We start from the raw sequence: 17,240 nt of genomic DNA on the forward strand, positions 1-17,240 counted from the left end.
TTTTTCCTTGCCTCAATTTTCAGATGTTTCGTTGGAGGTTAATAACTACAGTGCGAGAAACTACGATGTTTCCTGACTACGGCCAGGTTTTGTTGCTCTTCAAAGAAGAGCTATAGTTCCTGGATAATTGGGTTCACCTGGCCTCCTGGCTTTTTTTCTGCAGTTTAATTCCCATATAGACAAGGGCCTGCCTGGGTTGGGAGGAACACTTGTACAGCTGGGGCCCACATGGAGGGGGGTAGAATACCCACTCCGATTCGTACATCAGCTGAGCAGGCAAATTCCTTAATGTACATAGGTGAAAGATTACTTTCCCCATAAACAATGTTGGTAGACCGCAAGAAGATATGCAGCAAATGGGTTGGGGTTACTGAAACAGTACTTGCTGGTGTCATTTGCTGCCTAACCTTCAGCTGGGCTTTGGGGAAAACAAGGTACACTGTTAATATTAATTACTTGTGGTTATCTGTTGCAGGGTGTTTTGTACAACCTGTCCTTGTTCCAGAATTGAGTGAGTGAGTGAGTGAGTGAGAGGGTGAGTGAGTGAGTGAGTGAGTGAGTGAGTGAGTGAGTGAGTGTGTGTGTGTGTGTGTGAGTGAGTGAGTGAGTGAGTGAGTGAGTGAGTGAGTGAGTGAGTGAGTGAGTGAGTGTGTTAGAGAGTGAGAGTGGGTCAGTGAGTGAGTGGGTGAGTGAGTGGGTGGGTGGGTGGCCGCTCGAGTGAGTGTGGTTTTATGCCGCTTTCAGCAATATTTAAGCAATATTAAAGCAGGGGACTCCAGAAATGGGCTTCACACATTGTACCCATGTCGCAAATCGAATTGGAGTTTTCAGCGTGAAGAGTATATTTAAGAATAAACTATTCGTCATGAATACAGAAGAGTCTTGTACCCTATTGTGTAAGAAGATAGTTTGATGCACTCATTTTTTATGAATGTATCCCACGTAAATATTAAAAATATAGTTGTGGTTCTGGATTGAAAATGTCACACATTTACTTAAAATATCTTTGGAATACAGAGACATCCATGAAGTGGAATGTCTAACTCGTATGAAGAGAAATCTCACCTGCGTGCAGTGAAATATCTCATCTGTGTGCAGTGAAATATCTCACCTGTGTGAAGTGAAATATCTCACCTGTGTGCAGTGATATATCTCAACTGCATGTAGTGAAATATCTCACCTATGTGCAGTGAAATATCTCACCTGTGTGCAGTGATATATCTCAACTGCAAGTAGTGAAATATCTCACCTGTGTGCAGTGATATATCTCAACTGCAAGTAGTGAAATATCTCACCTGTGTGCAGTGATATATCTCAACTGCAAGTAGTGAAATATCTCACCTGTGTGCAGTGATATATCTCAACTGCAAGTAATCAAATATCTCACCTGTGTGCAGTGTATATATCTCACCTGTGTGCAGTGAAATATCTCACCTGTGTGCAGTGAAATATCTCACTTGTGTGTTGTGAAATATCTCACCTGTGTGCAGTGATATATCTCAACTGCAAGTAGTGAAACATCTCACCTGCATGTAATTCAGTAACAATATACAAGTGTAGAACACTCACTTTTAACACATGATCATGGATCAGTTCTTATGTCACTGTAAGCAATACAGGCAGAGAAATCCAATAAAAACAGCCCCATGTTGCCATCTGAGGGTGGTTTCGTCTAGAATACCATGGGACTTGCTGACAGGGGAGTAGTACATGTTGGAACCAGATGCTAATAGGTGGCAGACCTTTACAAAACATTAACTAATGTGTAGCTGTGACACCTGGTGATTCATTCGGTAACAGCCAACATCGGTAGCAGCAATCATTATCAAACAAATTCCACTTTGCTGATAGAATATAACGAACATGGAAATGTTATATGTGAGAGTCTGGGAATGATAAACAGTGTTTATCTGAACCCAGTCTATTTCTAAATGCAGTCCACTATCGGAGAGGTGTGCAGATACTGATACTCCTTCGAAGGTCAGGAGGTGTTAGGAGCTTACATGAGAATGTGCGATAAAAAGGGTTTCATAAGCAATGAAGTCATATTTTCCTTAAATCAAGTTCTGCAAACTTAAGATAGTAGGAATTTTGTTCAGTTCGAAAATATTAAACAAACAAAAAAACTTGAAAAATTGTCAGTAGTACATTGTTACTCATACCGAATAAACAATACATAAATATATTACATACTTGAAATTAGATTCTGCTAGATGCAGTCATACTTCCCTGAACACTATTTATTCCAAACAAAATATATAAATTTCAAGACCATGTTCTGACCCTTTTAAATTTGAATTTGACAGAAAACTTTCATAAACCAGTTAAATGTCAGCTGAATTTGGTATGGACTTGCCAAAATGTTTCTTGTAGCCAATCTGAGCAGAGAAGTTTGGATACTCAACCGGTGATATTTAACAAACTTGCGATCAAAGACAAACTAACTTCTGTTAACTAGCACCCAAATCTCCACAGACTTGACTGTGACTATGATGTAAGCTTGTTTCATGAAGTTTGAGCAGTCCTACATTTCCCCAACCTTACATAGCTGCTTGCCTAATGAATCGGTGGCATAGACAATGGACAGTTAGTATTCCATTAACCTACATCGGACACTCCAGACAGTCCACATTAGCATTCATCACCTTCAGCTTTCTATCTCCCGCCTCTTGGAGAATGTGCATATGCAGTGACAAAATATTTGGGGTTAGCAAGAGAATGTTTTCTTAAATAAAAGAGTACGTGCATGAAGGCATACAGAGCTCGAGATAAGCAATGCAAATACACTTTAAATAAACTGAAACACGCAGATAAATCAAATCCTAGCATATCAAATATCCAATAAAACCTTTAAATACATGTTGAAACAAAACTAAAGTGTATATTACAACTATTAGATAAATCGATTGCGTATATTACAACTATTAGATAAAATGATTGCGTATCATCCAATCCAATACCGATAGATTCTAATGCATGGAAAATCAAGATACTGCATGTGACTTCATCTAACTCAGATGCTGCTTGTGGAATTGCCTAGCACCAGTATTACTTAACATATATACTGTGGGCAGGTAAAAAAAAGTGTGTGGAATCAAACTCCTGGCCTATGACCGATAAGCAAACAGGTGCCCCGGGTAAGTGTGTGGAATCAAACTCCAGGCTTATGACGGATAAGCAAAAAGGTGCCCCCAGGGTAAGTGTGTGGAATCAAACTCCTGGCTTATGACCAATAAGCAAACAGGTGCCCCCAGGGTAAGCGTGTGGAATCAAACTCCTGGCTTATGACCAATATACAAACAGGTGAACCTAGGGTAATTGTGAGGATTCAAACTCCTGGCTTATGATGGATAATCAAACAGGTGCCCCGATGGTAATTGTGTGGAATCAAACTCCTGGTTCATGATGGATAAGCAAACACACATAGCATGGGGCCACCCTTGCAGCACATGAATAAAGCAAACAAAGTGTTGCTACTTACCAATATACTCGTTCCACACATTGTTGATGTCGGCCTGGTAGGCGAGGCAGCCCTTCATGGTGTTGAGGCAGAAGTTGTTGCAGGGTTTGGTGCTGACCAACCCCTGACAGTGCGGGCAGTACATCATCTTCATCAGCCCTCGGGTACACTGATCCGTAGCGGGTATCTGCAACATCAATTCAGCATTGGTGGAAGATGTCTATGCGCGAACATATTGTTGATGGTTTTTGTGGGGGAAAGTACATACTAGCCTTGCTCCAAGGCCATACTACAATATATGCTCATCCTAGCCTTGCTCCAAGGACATACTACAATATATGCTCAACCTAGCCTTGTTCCAAAGCCACACTACAAGATATGCTCAACCTAGCCTTGTTCCAAAGCCACACTACAATATATGCTCAACCTAGCCTTGTTCCAAAGCCACACTACAATATATGCTCAACCTAGTCTTGTTCCAAAGCCATACTACAACATATGCTCATCCCTGCCTTGTTCCAAGGCCATACTACAATATATGCTCATCCCTGCCTTGTTCCAAGGCCATACTACAATATATGCTCATCCCTGCCTTGTTCCAAGGCCATACTACAATATATGCTCATTCTAGCCTTGTTCCAAGGCCATACTACAATATATGCTCAACCTAGCCTTGTTCCAAGGCCATTGTACAATATATGCTCATCCTAGCCTTGCTCCAAAGCTCCAAACCAAGATATGCTCGTACTAGCCTTGTTCCAAAGCCATACTACAATAAATGCTCATCCTAGCCTTGCCCCAAGGCCATAGTACAATATATGCTCATCCTAGCCTTGCTCCAAGGCCATACTACAATATATGCTCATCCTCGCTTGCTCCAAGGCCATACTGAAGAAAGGAATAACGCAATTTTGGTTATATTAATATTAAACAAATCAGACATTTTTTTTTACAGGAACAAAGTATGCTGATGATTTGTTTTCAAAATTAACTTCATGTTTTCATTTAAATATATTTTGCCAAATCCACTTATGCAAGTCTAGCCTCCGCACACCAAGACTGGTATCTGTTCATCGTCAACCTGAGATATGATAACCAAGATGAATCAATTTATCAACCACGCAACTTCCTGCACAAACACCATTTTAATTGCAACTATTCCTAGCTGATATGAGCCACTGAGTCAACAAACAGAAAAATCTGAAACATTCTGCACGTCTAAGCATTTAGCTATCTGTAACAGAATGCAAGCAATTTACGGCAATGTCTTGTGAACATATCAAAGTTAATGCTGTGGAAAACGCAAACTGTCTGCGCTATGGTACTGTTTATCAATACACTAAGATCCTGACCCATGGCCAGCCACCTTTCAACATCGGTCACAGAGGTCCCCAGATAGGAGCAGACATCCAAGCCAACAAAACCCCAAACATCCACAATCAAATATCATCCATAAATATTTTGGCTATGTATGGAGCCCTTCTGAAAATGGCAGAGCAAAGGTTGGTGCTATTATCAGGCTTAATCCAGGCCTTCCTGCGTGTGGTATTCAGGGTTGCCCTTGCCATCGAACTAGGAGTAACCATGCTGCAACACTTGTGAAGCCAGTTGTGGCTAAGGACTCTAAGAACTCAGATGAAATTAATCATTTCATCTCTAGAATCATGCTGACAGAAATATCCTGCTTTTTATAACCGTATTTGACTAAAATTTGCCCCTATCACAAATAAAGTAGGTCCCTGCTGACAAAGCCCCCAAACAGTTATGTATGAAGTAAAATACACAATATTCCATAAGGAAACCCTTGAGTATTAAGGAACCACCAAGGATGGTCTGAAAATGTTTTGAAAATCGTCCGAGAATGGTATTGGGGTCATTGTTTCATAACATATGTATGCTGTGGGATCTGCAAGAGAGATTAATGCTTGAAATGTTGTGCTTTAATTACTTAAGCCTGTAAGCTACTTCGATATATATCACAGCAGGTTACGTTTCATTAGGGTATGGTGTAAGTTGTTTTCAAAAAGTAAACCATAGATATTCTAAAATGGCCATAACACTAATCTAACTTATTCAGCACCCATCATATTCATGCTGCCATGTTTGGTATATTAAAGAACACCCTTGTAACATCCAGGGAACTTACTGACGGAATCATTTTCTCTATACACAGTCTATGTTATTTGTGGCTACACGGGTTTATAATGGTGTAATGTATACAGACAGTCAGCTACGTGAACAGTACCTATGACCATACTCAACTATAACTTGAAGAGTTGCATGCCCCAGGTGATCAAATCAATAACTTAAAACTCTGAAAAGTACAATATTTCAACTTGGGATTACCTGTTTTATACTTGAATCAACAAAACTCTTCCAACAATGTTGAAAGTGAGGCTTCTTACATGTATCTTAATATCAAATCCATTTTAAAATATTTCAAAACTGAAAAAAATATTATCATTTCACAAATTAAAGTTGTACACTAGGGTTTCAAATGCAGTGAAGCCGCTAACCATGAAAATAATTGCATCACTTCTATCCATATAAAATTCAAATAAATTACAAGAGTTCATCGAGAGAAAATGAGGAAAATCGAATTTCAGCTCTAACGTATGAAAGAGTAATGGCCTTGTTTGTCCTCAAGCCCTAGCAGTCTCCATGCAGCCAACCATCTGGCATGTCAGCAAAGGCAACTGTGTCATGTCCTACATTCTACTTCATATTTCCCTTGTTGTTGGGAACAACGGCAACAATGTTGGAGGTGTCAGAAAGAAACCGGGATATAAATAAGAATAACTTCCGAAGAGAGACATGTTTACTTGCCACTGCTTTTGCCTTTTGCTTTTTCAGAATGAAATGTGATGCTTATGGCCTGACCAAACATGGCCAACGTTGGCTGTGGATATGTTCAATAATGGAGTTCTACAATACAGGTCTTGTCATGAAGAGGAAAATAATTGCTTCATTCCGATTACTGATGTTCTTATTTTCTACGACAAAAGCGTCAGAATTTTTCCGTCAAAATATACAAATATACAAATACCACACACATAATATTCCACACAAACGTAGTAATATATGTATTTACCAGGCTGAAATATTAGTGAAGTTTAGAATTGTGAGGAACTAAGTGTCAACATGACCGCAGCAATGACTGCCTGTGACATCATCATCTACTGTGATGTCATCATCTATTGTAACATCACTACACATATATATGTTGGTGTAGTGTGAACTTTCAACTTCCATTCAATATTTCACACTTAAAAACAGAAAATAAAATACGAAATGAACTGCACCATCATGTTAATTTTACAAAATGACAGACACATTTGCTGCAATACATTTTTTTTGTTACTTTTCCTATCATCATTCATTTGCATCAGAAACAAAATCAAATTAGAAATCCTGATTTAAATTAATCGTCAATTTCAACAACAAAATAACTGTTTAACAGAATTACACGTCATAAACTGCTTACGTTCTCATTCCCTTCAAGCTCTTTTTAACCTTGAAATCTGTAAAATTTCCCACACTTTTTTCAGTTAAGTAATCCCTAATTAGAAATGTTTTCTTGCGTCTTAACTAGCATTTTTTCCTCTTGAACGAGTTCCCCATTTTAGCCAGCTTGTTGTGTGTTAGGCTGGGACTACCCTGTCTGCAGACGAGAAATTCAATTCATTGAGCAAACATGACCTTAAATGGGGGGAAAACAAACGACTGAGCACAAATACATCAATCTGTAGGCTAATAGTTCACCAAGAACAAATTTCCAGTTCTCTTTTCCCACTTGGAAAAGAAAGTGTCACCTCTTTGACTTGGCCTTGAAACTATCATGCACTGAAAATTTCAAACTTGACTCCTTGTTACTGAAAAACTGATATCTACTGCTGGAAATCAGTGTTATCTTTGTCATTGATCAACGGTTTGAAAAAAAATCATCATCATTTAAGAGGATCTTTCATGTAAATACAAATAAATAACAAAACTCTTTTATTTAACTGTGGTTTGCAACGCATACACATTTACTAAGAAAGCAGGCCAAAACTTGCTAATTTAATACATGATACACTCAATTGTTATCCCCAACAAACTATATTATCACTCAAAATCATTAATTTTAAAATTATCAATCACAGGTAAAAATCAGTGAGTGAGTGAGTGAGTGGAGTATGGCTGCTTTTAGCAATATTCCAGCAATCTCACGGCGGGGGACACCAGAAATGGGCTTCACACATTGTACCCATGTCGGGAATCGAACCTGGGTCTTTGGCGTGACGAGTGAACGCTTTAACCACTAGGCTACCCGACCAACCCATGAGTGAGTGAGTGAGTGAGTGAGTGAGTGAATGAGTGAGTGCCCATCTTAACAGTATTCCTGCTGCATCAGGAATGTGGGCACAGCAAGAATGGATCTGACACACAATGTACCCATGAGGAATAGAAACCAGGCCTTCACTGTGATGAGCTAACGCTTTAACCACTCGGCTACAATACTACCAGTCCTGCTGACAGTCCCAGATGTAAATCTGATATTAAAAACACACACAAATGAAAACACTGATTTAACAGCACTGTTGAAAATGTATGTACTTTCTTCTTGAAACATGTCTTTTCGTTTTTTCTTATCGATGTATTACAAACTTATCAAGATGATGAAAAGATCTTGACATCATATTTCAAATCCTCAGTGCTTCCATTTTGTTATGTTTAGTGTCCTGCAATGTCAATCTCTAATTGGCTACCACTCTGGGGGAGCAGGTGGATATAAACTAATATTTCCTCTCATGAATATTTCAGTGACGATAAGGATGTTCACCTTAATGTTTGAAGACGTTCCCCCTGGGAGGGACGAATCATAGATGTATCTCTTACAAGCTCCAAGTCACACACATCAAAGCCAAACTCCTTACAGAGATAACAAACATGGCTGCCACTTCCTGAATACCACTTTCTCACTTGCAGCAAAACAATCAATTTGCCTTTGATGACTCTGAGGTAGTTTATTTTCAATAATTCAACACCTGGATCACTGCTATAATGTCAGTTTTTGTAAAATATGTGTCAACTTATTTTTAAGTGAAAACAGTTGTTTGAACACGTGGGTCTTGAATTATTTTTGTAGTCGCCTATATAACAAGCAGTGAAAAGGTGGTCTGAGATGAAAGCATTAAGACAAGTCTCAATAAATGCTATCTAGTATATGTCACATCTTACTAATAGGGGTTAGCTGAGAGAGTGAATAGTGCATATCAGTCGTATATCACAAGATGCGTATTCAATGCCTCACTGAACAGTAACAGAATCATATCACAGCATGTTACATAGAAAGAATTGCATCATAGTGAAATCTTTTGTTGTCGACATTACATGATGTCTGTAATGGAATGTTTCTTGCAATAAATATATCATCTCAACCGAGCAAACTGTATTGCTGTGTTCATTTGTTGTTTTATGCCACACTCAGCAATATTCAAGCTATATGACAGCAGTCTGTAAATAATTAAATCTGGACCAGACAATACAGTGATTAACATCATGAGCATCGGTCTACGAAAATGGGATACGATGACATGCATCAACAAACTCAGCAAGCCTGACCACCCGATCCCATCAGTCGGCTCTTGCGACAAGCAGTCACCTTTCACAGCAAGTCTGTGACCTTTGGAAAATGAACAAATAGTCCCAAAAATGTGTGATTTTAACTCGGGATCATTGGATCCTGGCATGACTGGAAGGGAGACGACCTCCTCCTCACAAGCAGGTACTTGTGCACTGATGCAAGTCATTTACATTATGAGTTCAGTGAAACCCACAATGATGCTGACAACCCAAGGATCATAATCAGAGAGAATCTGGGATTCAAACCAACAATCGGCTGATCCTGGCAAAACCAAGGGGTGCAACTCTTCAAAGACTCACAAAAGTGGTGAGACGACCAGAGATCAAAGAAGGTTAACATTTAACAGCAGATGTATCGTATCTGTACCAGAAACAATATCGCAGGGTCTGAAACAAGCACTAGGTAGCTACACTCCCAAGATCAGGCCGGGATCAGACAAACCATAGCTGTGGGATTTGTTGAGAAAGGTCTTGTAAACAGGAGATGCCATGTGTAAGAGCGCTGGATTCCAGCAACATGTGGAGAACATTTCTGTGTGGCTTGCCTTGTGTTGGCAAAGTCCCTGTATATTCCAAGTCTGCATCGCTTGGAACCATGTTCCAAAAGTATCTGATTTATCTGGACCTTCTACTCACCAAAGACAGTATTTCAGGAGCTACACAAATATGCTGAGTGAGTGAGTGAGTGAGTGAGTGAGTGAGTGAGTGAGTGAGTGAGTGAGTGAGTGAGTGAGTGAGTGAGTGAGTGAGTGAGTGAGCGAGCAAGCAAGCAAGCAAGCAAACTTGAAGGATGCATTCCACAGGACAAATAAAACAGCTGGTTCTTAGCCAGAGTGAGTGGGGTCTGCAGCGATAATGATAAGGCACCGGGCCTCTAGGCCACCCTTTAGGGGATACACTACTAGTACCATGTGATCTTTGTGTTTGATCAAGTGTTTCTTCATGGTTGAAATAGAGTCTATGCGATGTTAATTTTTACTCACTCACTTACTTTAATCAAGTACACAAACTTTGTAGAAAAAGTCACATTGACATTACAAAAACAGGCAACTGACCCCTTTCAAAAACTGATAGACAACCCCAATTAGACAGGGACATTTATTAAAAACGTTTGTTGATGTTATAAGAAAGATTATGGAAAGAAAGCTGTGCCTGAATGGAAATTGGATCCAAATGTAACCTTACTGTCGCATGAACTCCGGCACTCCTGACATTAAGAAGCCATAAATCTGTTATCCAACTGTTCACATAACATCAACAAGACCAATGTACAATCAAGCAGCATTCCTGACTCACTGCCGGCCCATTATGACTTTAGCAGATTCCCTTGAGAGCCAGTCCCTGACCTTGGACTGTGCTGCATTTTACACATCGATACATGATACATGATACATGATGCAGTGTAGCTAATGCTCCTTATTCCATGACGATATGAGTCTTAAAATCCTGAAAGATTATCCGAACAGTTTGGGTGTTTTCTTGACTAAACATGAAGACGGTGTGTGTCATGTCTTTACAAGCTGGCCTCAAGTATCAGCAATTGTGGGTCACAAAAGCAACCAGTCACTTTAACAAATACGGTTTGCCTTACAGCTGATGCTAACATTACATGTGAACCCTCAAGTTCCAACTGAAAGGATCAGCCTCAAGTTCTGCTGTGCACATGTGTGTGGATCACAACATATGTCTTGTTTTCTCTCACCTTGTCTGACAGTAAGATAGAGGTGAACTTTCAGTCACGGAACTTTCTATACATACACATATACGCAGTCTACCTACACCCACCTCCCACCTCCTATATCCACACTCCACCTATATCCAGACGCCACCTATATCTACACGCCACCTATATCCACACGCCACCTATATAGACACTCCACCTATATCCACACGCCACCTATATCTACACGCCACCTACATCCACACGCCACCTATATCTATACGCCACCTATATCCACCCGCCACCTATATCCACAAGCCTCCTATATAGACACTACACCTATATCCACACGCTACGTATATCTATACGCCACCTATATCCACACGCCACCTATATCCAGACGCCACCTATATCTACACGCCACCTATATCCACACGCCACCTATATCCACACGCCACCTATATCTACACGCCACCTATATCCACACGCTACCTATATCCACACGCCACCTATATCCACACGCCACCTATATCTATACGCCACCTATATCCACACACCACCTATATCTACACGCTACCTACATCCACACTCCACCTATATCCACACGCCTCCTATATCCACATGCCACATATATCTACACGCCTCCTATATCCACACGCCACCTATATCTACACGCCCTCTATATCTACACGTCACCTATGTCCACATGCTCGTTACAAAACCCATGCTTGTCTAAGAGGCGACTAATGGGATGAAGTGGTCAGGCTCACTGAATGGTTGGAGCATGTCATCGTATCCCAATTGCATAGATTGATCCTCATGATGTCAATCACTGGATTGTTTTGATTATTTACAGACTGCCATTATATAGAAGGAATATTGCTGAGCGTGCTGAGTATGGCAGTAAACAACAAACAAACATCTAGCCACACCCTTTACACCCCTTACGCCAATACAACCCCTACAGTTGCACACGCCCCTAGATCCGCACACACCTCACACCCACACTTCCCCTTCAGACTTGCAGGAGATAGTGCCTCGGAAAAAAAAAGATTAATGAATCTAGGGCCAACTTTGCTGATATCAAATTCTGTAACGATATTTATTCAACACTATCAGTTTGATCCAATCTTTTCTTAATTGCAGTTTTGATACCATTACCCTCACAACTAATAACATCATGGCACCTCCCACAAAAGTTTACATGAGCATATTCTGAAGTGACGTGAACGTAAATGTTTAATGCGGAAAGTGTCAGTGTATCCACACAACAAATTACATGGCTCTGAACCTCTACTGTACAGTGAAGCTAATTATGCAGATTCATTTCAGGTCCAAGTGTAACATGAGATGTAGTTATCAGGAAGATCTGATATAACGGCCATATTATCTTTGGAGGAGAAAATATACACAGCTCCTGGTATGTCCTTATCTGCCTGGCCTCTACTGCTGCCTTCATAACAAACAAACTACTTTCCTGGAACTAATTGCAGCTGCAAGTGCTGACCACAGCAAACAAAACAAATATCATACTTGGGCTACGACTCATTTATATGCTGTAATCAACATGATTTGATCTCATGACCGTACCGTTACCATGGTGATTAATAATATGTATATTCAACTGTAGAACAAAATACATTAGAGACATTTACATCTATAGAGTTTTTGAGACAATAACCGATACCAGGGATATGAATTATTAACAAGTTCATTCAATTTCAAGTACTCCTTGAGGTCTGACATATTAATATCATAAAGGCAGTAGTCTGATTGGTTAATCCCCAAGGCAAACAATCCTGATTGGTAGGTCACCTGTAACACAGCATTGTGATTGGTTAATCCCATGACAGTATACTGGAAAGCTACATCTGATGGTATTACAATGATAAATGTAACTGCACTTTGTAAGCTTTGACTTTTATACCCACATCATGGTGGCTTTGGCTATCTTCAAATTTGAATGTCAAAAGGTTGCTCAATATCCATAACAACACAGATTATGTTTTAGAAAAAAATTCTCATACAAATTTCACTTGTCAGTCAGGACATAAGTATTCAAATTATTGATGATTATGGGGTTGAGTTGCTCTACTACTCCCTGTGGTGTAGCCTTAGTGCACTCTCTATATATTATATATATGCAAAGAGCAAGGCAGCAAGGGAAGTCCTTTATTTGAAAAGAACATCTGAAAATTTATACAAGAGTCATAAGTAGATGACATATACTTCCCACATCAACATGGAATAAGACATTTTCAGGACAACACAAAACACTGTGAGTAATCCACAAGTGTCCCAATAAGATCATCCCGAAAGTAAGTCAGTGAGTGAAGTTTAACCAGTTGGTCCTAGATAGGATAAGGTAGTTAGTTAAGAACATTCCATATACCGTATACGTAATAAGCGCCCCGCTCAAATAAGCACCCACGGCAATATTTGCTAATATATTGTCAAGTGAACAATCCCAATTAGCATCCCTTCCGATTGATCAATGTACACAAGACATATTTATTCGTGTATAATACGCTCTTGTGTTATATGCACCCTTAATTATGGGCAATTAAATTCTGGAAAAATATATCTGTCGTATATAAACAGTTCAGACCGTCAGCATAAACCACGAAATTTATCTTTCAATTCTGTTTTTTTCCACCAAAATAATATTCTAATAAGAGCCCCCTATTTCTAATTTTGAGAGTGCCCTGGGCGCTTATTACGTTGAATACAGTATGTCTTTCAATTCCTTTATTAACCCTCACCCTGAACCTATCCATTGCTGTGGATTCTTCAGAGACAGTTACTCATGCTATCAACCATCAGTTCATATGGCTGATTAGTTTCAGGGTGCTGAGATGTAGACGTAATATTACAGTCAAACAGTACTGAAACACTCCCAATTCTCTACTACTCTCTCATCAATCATTATTATCCGTTATCTGCCTAATCTTGGAGCAGGAAAATAAAATCATTACGCCTCTTCTCCTTCACCTCATCCATGCTATAACCTAATCAGGTTTTATTTTGATACTGGCTTTATGAGGACCATTATTTCATGTACCAGTCTCCTACAACAGTTCCCTCCAATTACTGCCCTTGTGCCCAATCAGTGAAATCAATAAGGTATAACATGCCCAGCCCTATGATAATAACTCATATGCTACATATGTAGGGATTGTATGGGAAAATGCATATATAACATAAGTAGGCTTTGTATGGGATAATGCACATATTACATACTCAGGCCTTGTATGGAATAATGTTTGTTTGTTGTTTGACGCCACACTCTGCAATATTCCAGCTATATGACAGCAGTCTGTAAATAATCAAGTCTGGACCAGACAATCCAGTGATTCACATTATGAGCATCGATCCGTGCAATTGGGATAGATGACATGTATCCACCAAGTCAGAGAGCCTGACCACCCGATCCCATTAGTCGCCTTTTACGACAAGCATAATTGCCTTTTACGGCAACCATGGGTTGCTAAAGACTATTCTACCCCCGATCTTCACGGGTCCATGGGATAATGCATATACTACTTACTCAGACCTTGTATGGGATAATGAATATACTACATACTCAGGCCTTGTATGGGATAATACAAGTATATGATCAGGCCAAAATAGTGGACAATGCATGTACTACAAACTTATACACTGGCTTACCTATGAGATACAGCATGTGTATATTGGCCTATGCATGGGACAATATCAACACATACCTATCTCAATGTATGGGATAAAGTGTATACTACACACTGAGACCTACGTATGGGACAGCATCTTAACACATAGTCAGACCTACATATGGGATAACTTGAACACAGTCTAAGGCCTACACAGGATAACACAAATACAACATACATATGGGAACGGTACCTCAAGGATAACTCACCTCCATGACGTTCATGATGACATCCCGTCCAATCGCAAGTCCCTGCACAAATGTTCGAGCTGCGATGAATGCTCTCCTTACTTGAATGGACAACTTCGCAGGTACATCCCCGAATGGTTTTAATTCATCCATGCGATCTGTGACACACGCCATATATTCTTCGTCAAAGGCGTATTGAGTATTTATAAGTTCAAACATTTTCTGTAAAAGTCTGCTGAAAAAGTTATCCATAACGTCCTTTAAGTTTTTGTCCTTGCCCTTGTAGTATCCCCTCAGATCATCAAACAGATCTGTGAATATGTGTGCATTTTGTTGGTATAGCAGTCCGTATGTTTTAACAAACATTTCGTGTAGATCTCTTCTGGCGTTATCCAACAATTCCGTGAAAAATTCTGAAATGATAAAGAAGAAAAATACTGTTAGGAATGATATCTCAATAGCAAGTGAACTTTCTGTCGCTTGGGCCAGTTACTTGAGACAGGTGACATTTAACGGAAACGTTCGTGAGAGAAAATTCAAATAATCTATTCATATAATAATCATAAGAAAATAGCTGACATTAAATTATTAACCACATGTTAAATGGCGAAATGCCATTCTCACATCAGATTCGGAAGGTGGAATCAATTTGTGATAGCATCATAATAAAAATAGTATGTCTGAGGCATATTGCCAACATGTGTATTATTGCATTCATAAATCATCAGCCAATTTGTATATAATACCATCCCTCTGATCCTGACCTAACATCAACCGTGTTCAGCGCAATAAACTGCACGTAATGAGAAGAAAATCCCTTGAATTACCAGATCATGGCGTAAAAGTAGAGTAAATATATATATTTATGCCCTATGCTATAATCCATATAGGACCTTTTTGCACGTTTAGCACCGTTTTAAGTCAGATGGTTAATAGAAGAGGCTGCAAAGCATCTCTGCAGAACTTTTTACAACACTTGATCAAACTCTCCACCCCATTGCGGGAAAGTTTCGAGGCATTTTATTGTTGTCAATAAATCTCAGAGCACAGGATGCCCACTAAACCAGCTCCCTTATCTGGTGTAGAGTCGTAAAAGATAACACTACCTTCTTAATTCAACAAATATGTACAAGTTCAGCCAACAGAGTTGTCAATAAAACTTGTTCAAATCCAGCACATGGACCAACAGAATTTTTCTTCATTTTATACCCTGCCATATTGTAGACCTGTAATTAACTTTATTGTAGACTAAGCCTCGGATCTATTTACCGTATTTAACATCGGACCATCTCCTCATGGGATATTTTATCGAAGGCTGCACAGAATTTCTTTGTTTGTTTCACACCTACCGTATTCGACGTAATAAGCGCCCAGGCGCTCTCAAAATTAGAAATAGGGGGCTCTTATTAGAATATTATTTTAGTGAGGGAAAAAACAGAGTTGAAAGATAAATTAAGTGGTTTATGCTGACAGCCTGAAATGTTTATGTACGGCAGATATATTTTTCTAGAACTAATTGCCCATAATTAAGGATGCATATAACACACGAGTGCGTATTTTATGCGAATAAATAAGTCTTGTGTACATTGATCAAGCGGAAGGGGTCCTAATTGGGATTGTTCACTAGCCAATATATTAGCAAATATAGCCGTGGGCGCTTATTACGTGGAATACGGTATTTATAATCCTACCAATGAGTGAGGGACTGAGATGAGGTTTAGAGCCGTATCCCGTTCAGGAACACCACAAAATTGGCTTCACACATTGTACCAATGTTGGGAATTGAACCTCAGTCTTTGGCGTGACAAGAAAACTTGTTAGCCACCCTGCCACCCAACCACCCTTCCACCCCAATGCTACCAGAGAGTGAGTGAGTGAGTGATTATTGCCTAATGCTGCACCAGTAATCCTCAGCTATTCCCACAGCTTAATAAGCTTGCTACATCATTATGAGCTATATTCTACGGAAAGTGAGTTAGTGAGTATGGTTTTATGCGGCTTTTAGCAATATTCCAGCAATATCACAGTGGGGGACACCACAAATGGGCTTCACACATTGTAGCCATGTCGGGAATCGAATCCGGGTCTTCGGCGTGAAAGAGCAAATGCTTTAACCACTAGGCTACCCAAATGCCCCTTGTACTGAAAGTAGGCCCATGTGAAAAAACAAACACATTGCATATTAGGGTGTTTGTTAAAATATTAATTTGAAAAGCTCTTTGGGGGAAAACAACAATTACACATCAACAAACATAATTTGTGTTTATGGTTCATCATTTGCAATTGAACTGTTTTGTTTTAGCAATTATTTAAATTTTTTGCAGAAAATTTATCAGATGCATAATTATTTGTAATTATAATCAGTTAATTATTACGCATTGTTCTATAATAATAATTTTATTATCATCCAGTCAACCCTTGCAACCCTATATTTGCACAGAAAAGTTGTGAACCAAGTAGTAAATTTGTTCTAGCCTAAATAAGAGAAATACTTGGGAAGTGTTGACATTTCTGGTCTGTTAGTGTTTATTGACTTTAGTTTACCGTGGGCCCCTGATTAACCACTCCGACTGTGGGTGGTGTCACCTGTTTATCTATCGCATCTGGACATGCAGGTC

General features: G+C 39.5%; 1 protein-coding gene across 1 annotated transcript in view; it reads right to left on the reverse strand.

Moving 5' to 3' along the window:
* Positions 1-17,240, reverse strand: part of LOC139449123 (glypican-6-like) — a 102,558-nt gene that overhangs the window by 34,174 nt on the left and 51,144 nt on the right. The window contains exons 3-4 of the mRNA XM_071230607.1: positions 14,644-15,035; positions 3,482-3,647 (exon numbers count right to left, since the gene is read on the reverse strand). Of these exons, the coding sequence (XP_071086708.1) occupies positions 3,482-3,647; positions 14,644-15,035 (558 nt within the window). The remainder of the gene's footprint in view (positions 1-3,481; positions 3,648-14,643; positions 15,036-17,240) is intronic.

This window comes from Haliotis cracherodii, unplaced genomic scaffold (assembly GCF_022045235.1).
Source record: "Haliotis cracherodii isolate W230 unplaced genomic scaffold, xgHalCrac1.p SCAF_7, whole genome shotgun sequence".
NCBI classification, from domain to species: Eukaryota; Metazoa; Mollusca; class Gastropoda; order Lepetellida; family Haliotidae; genus Haliotis; species Haliotis cracherodii.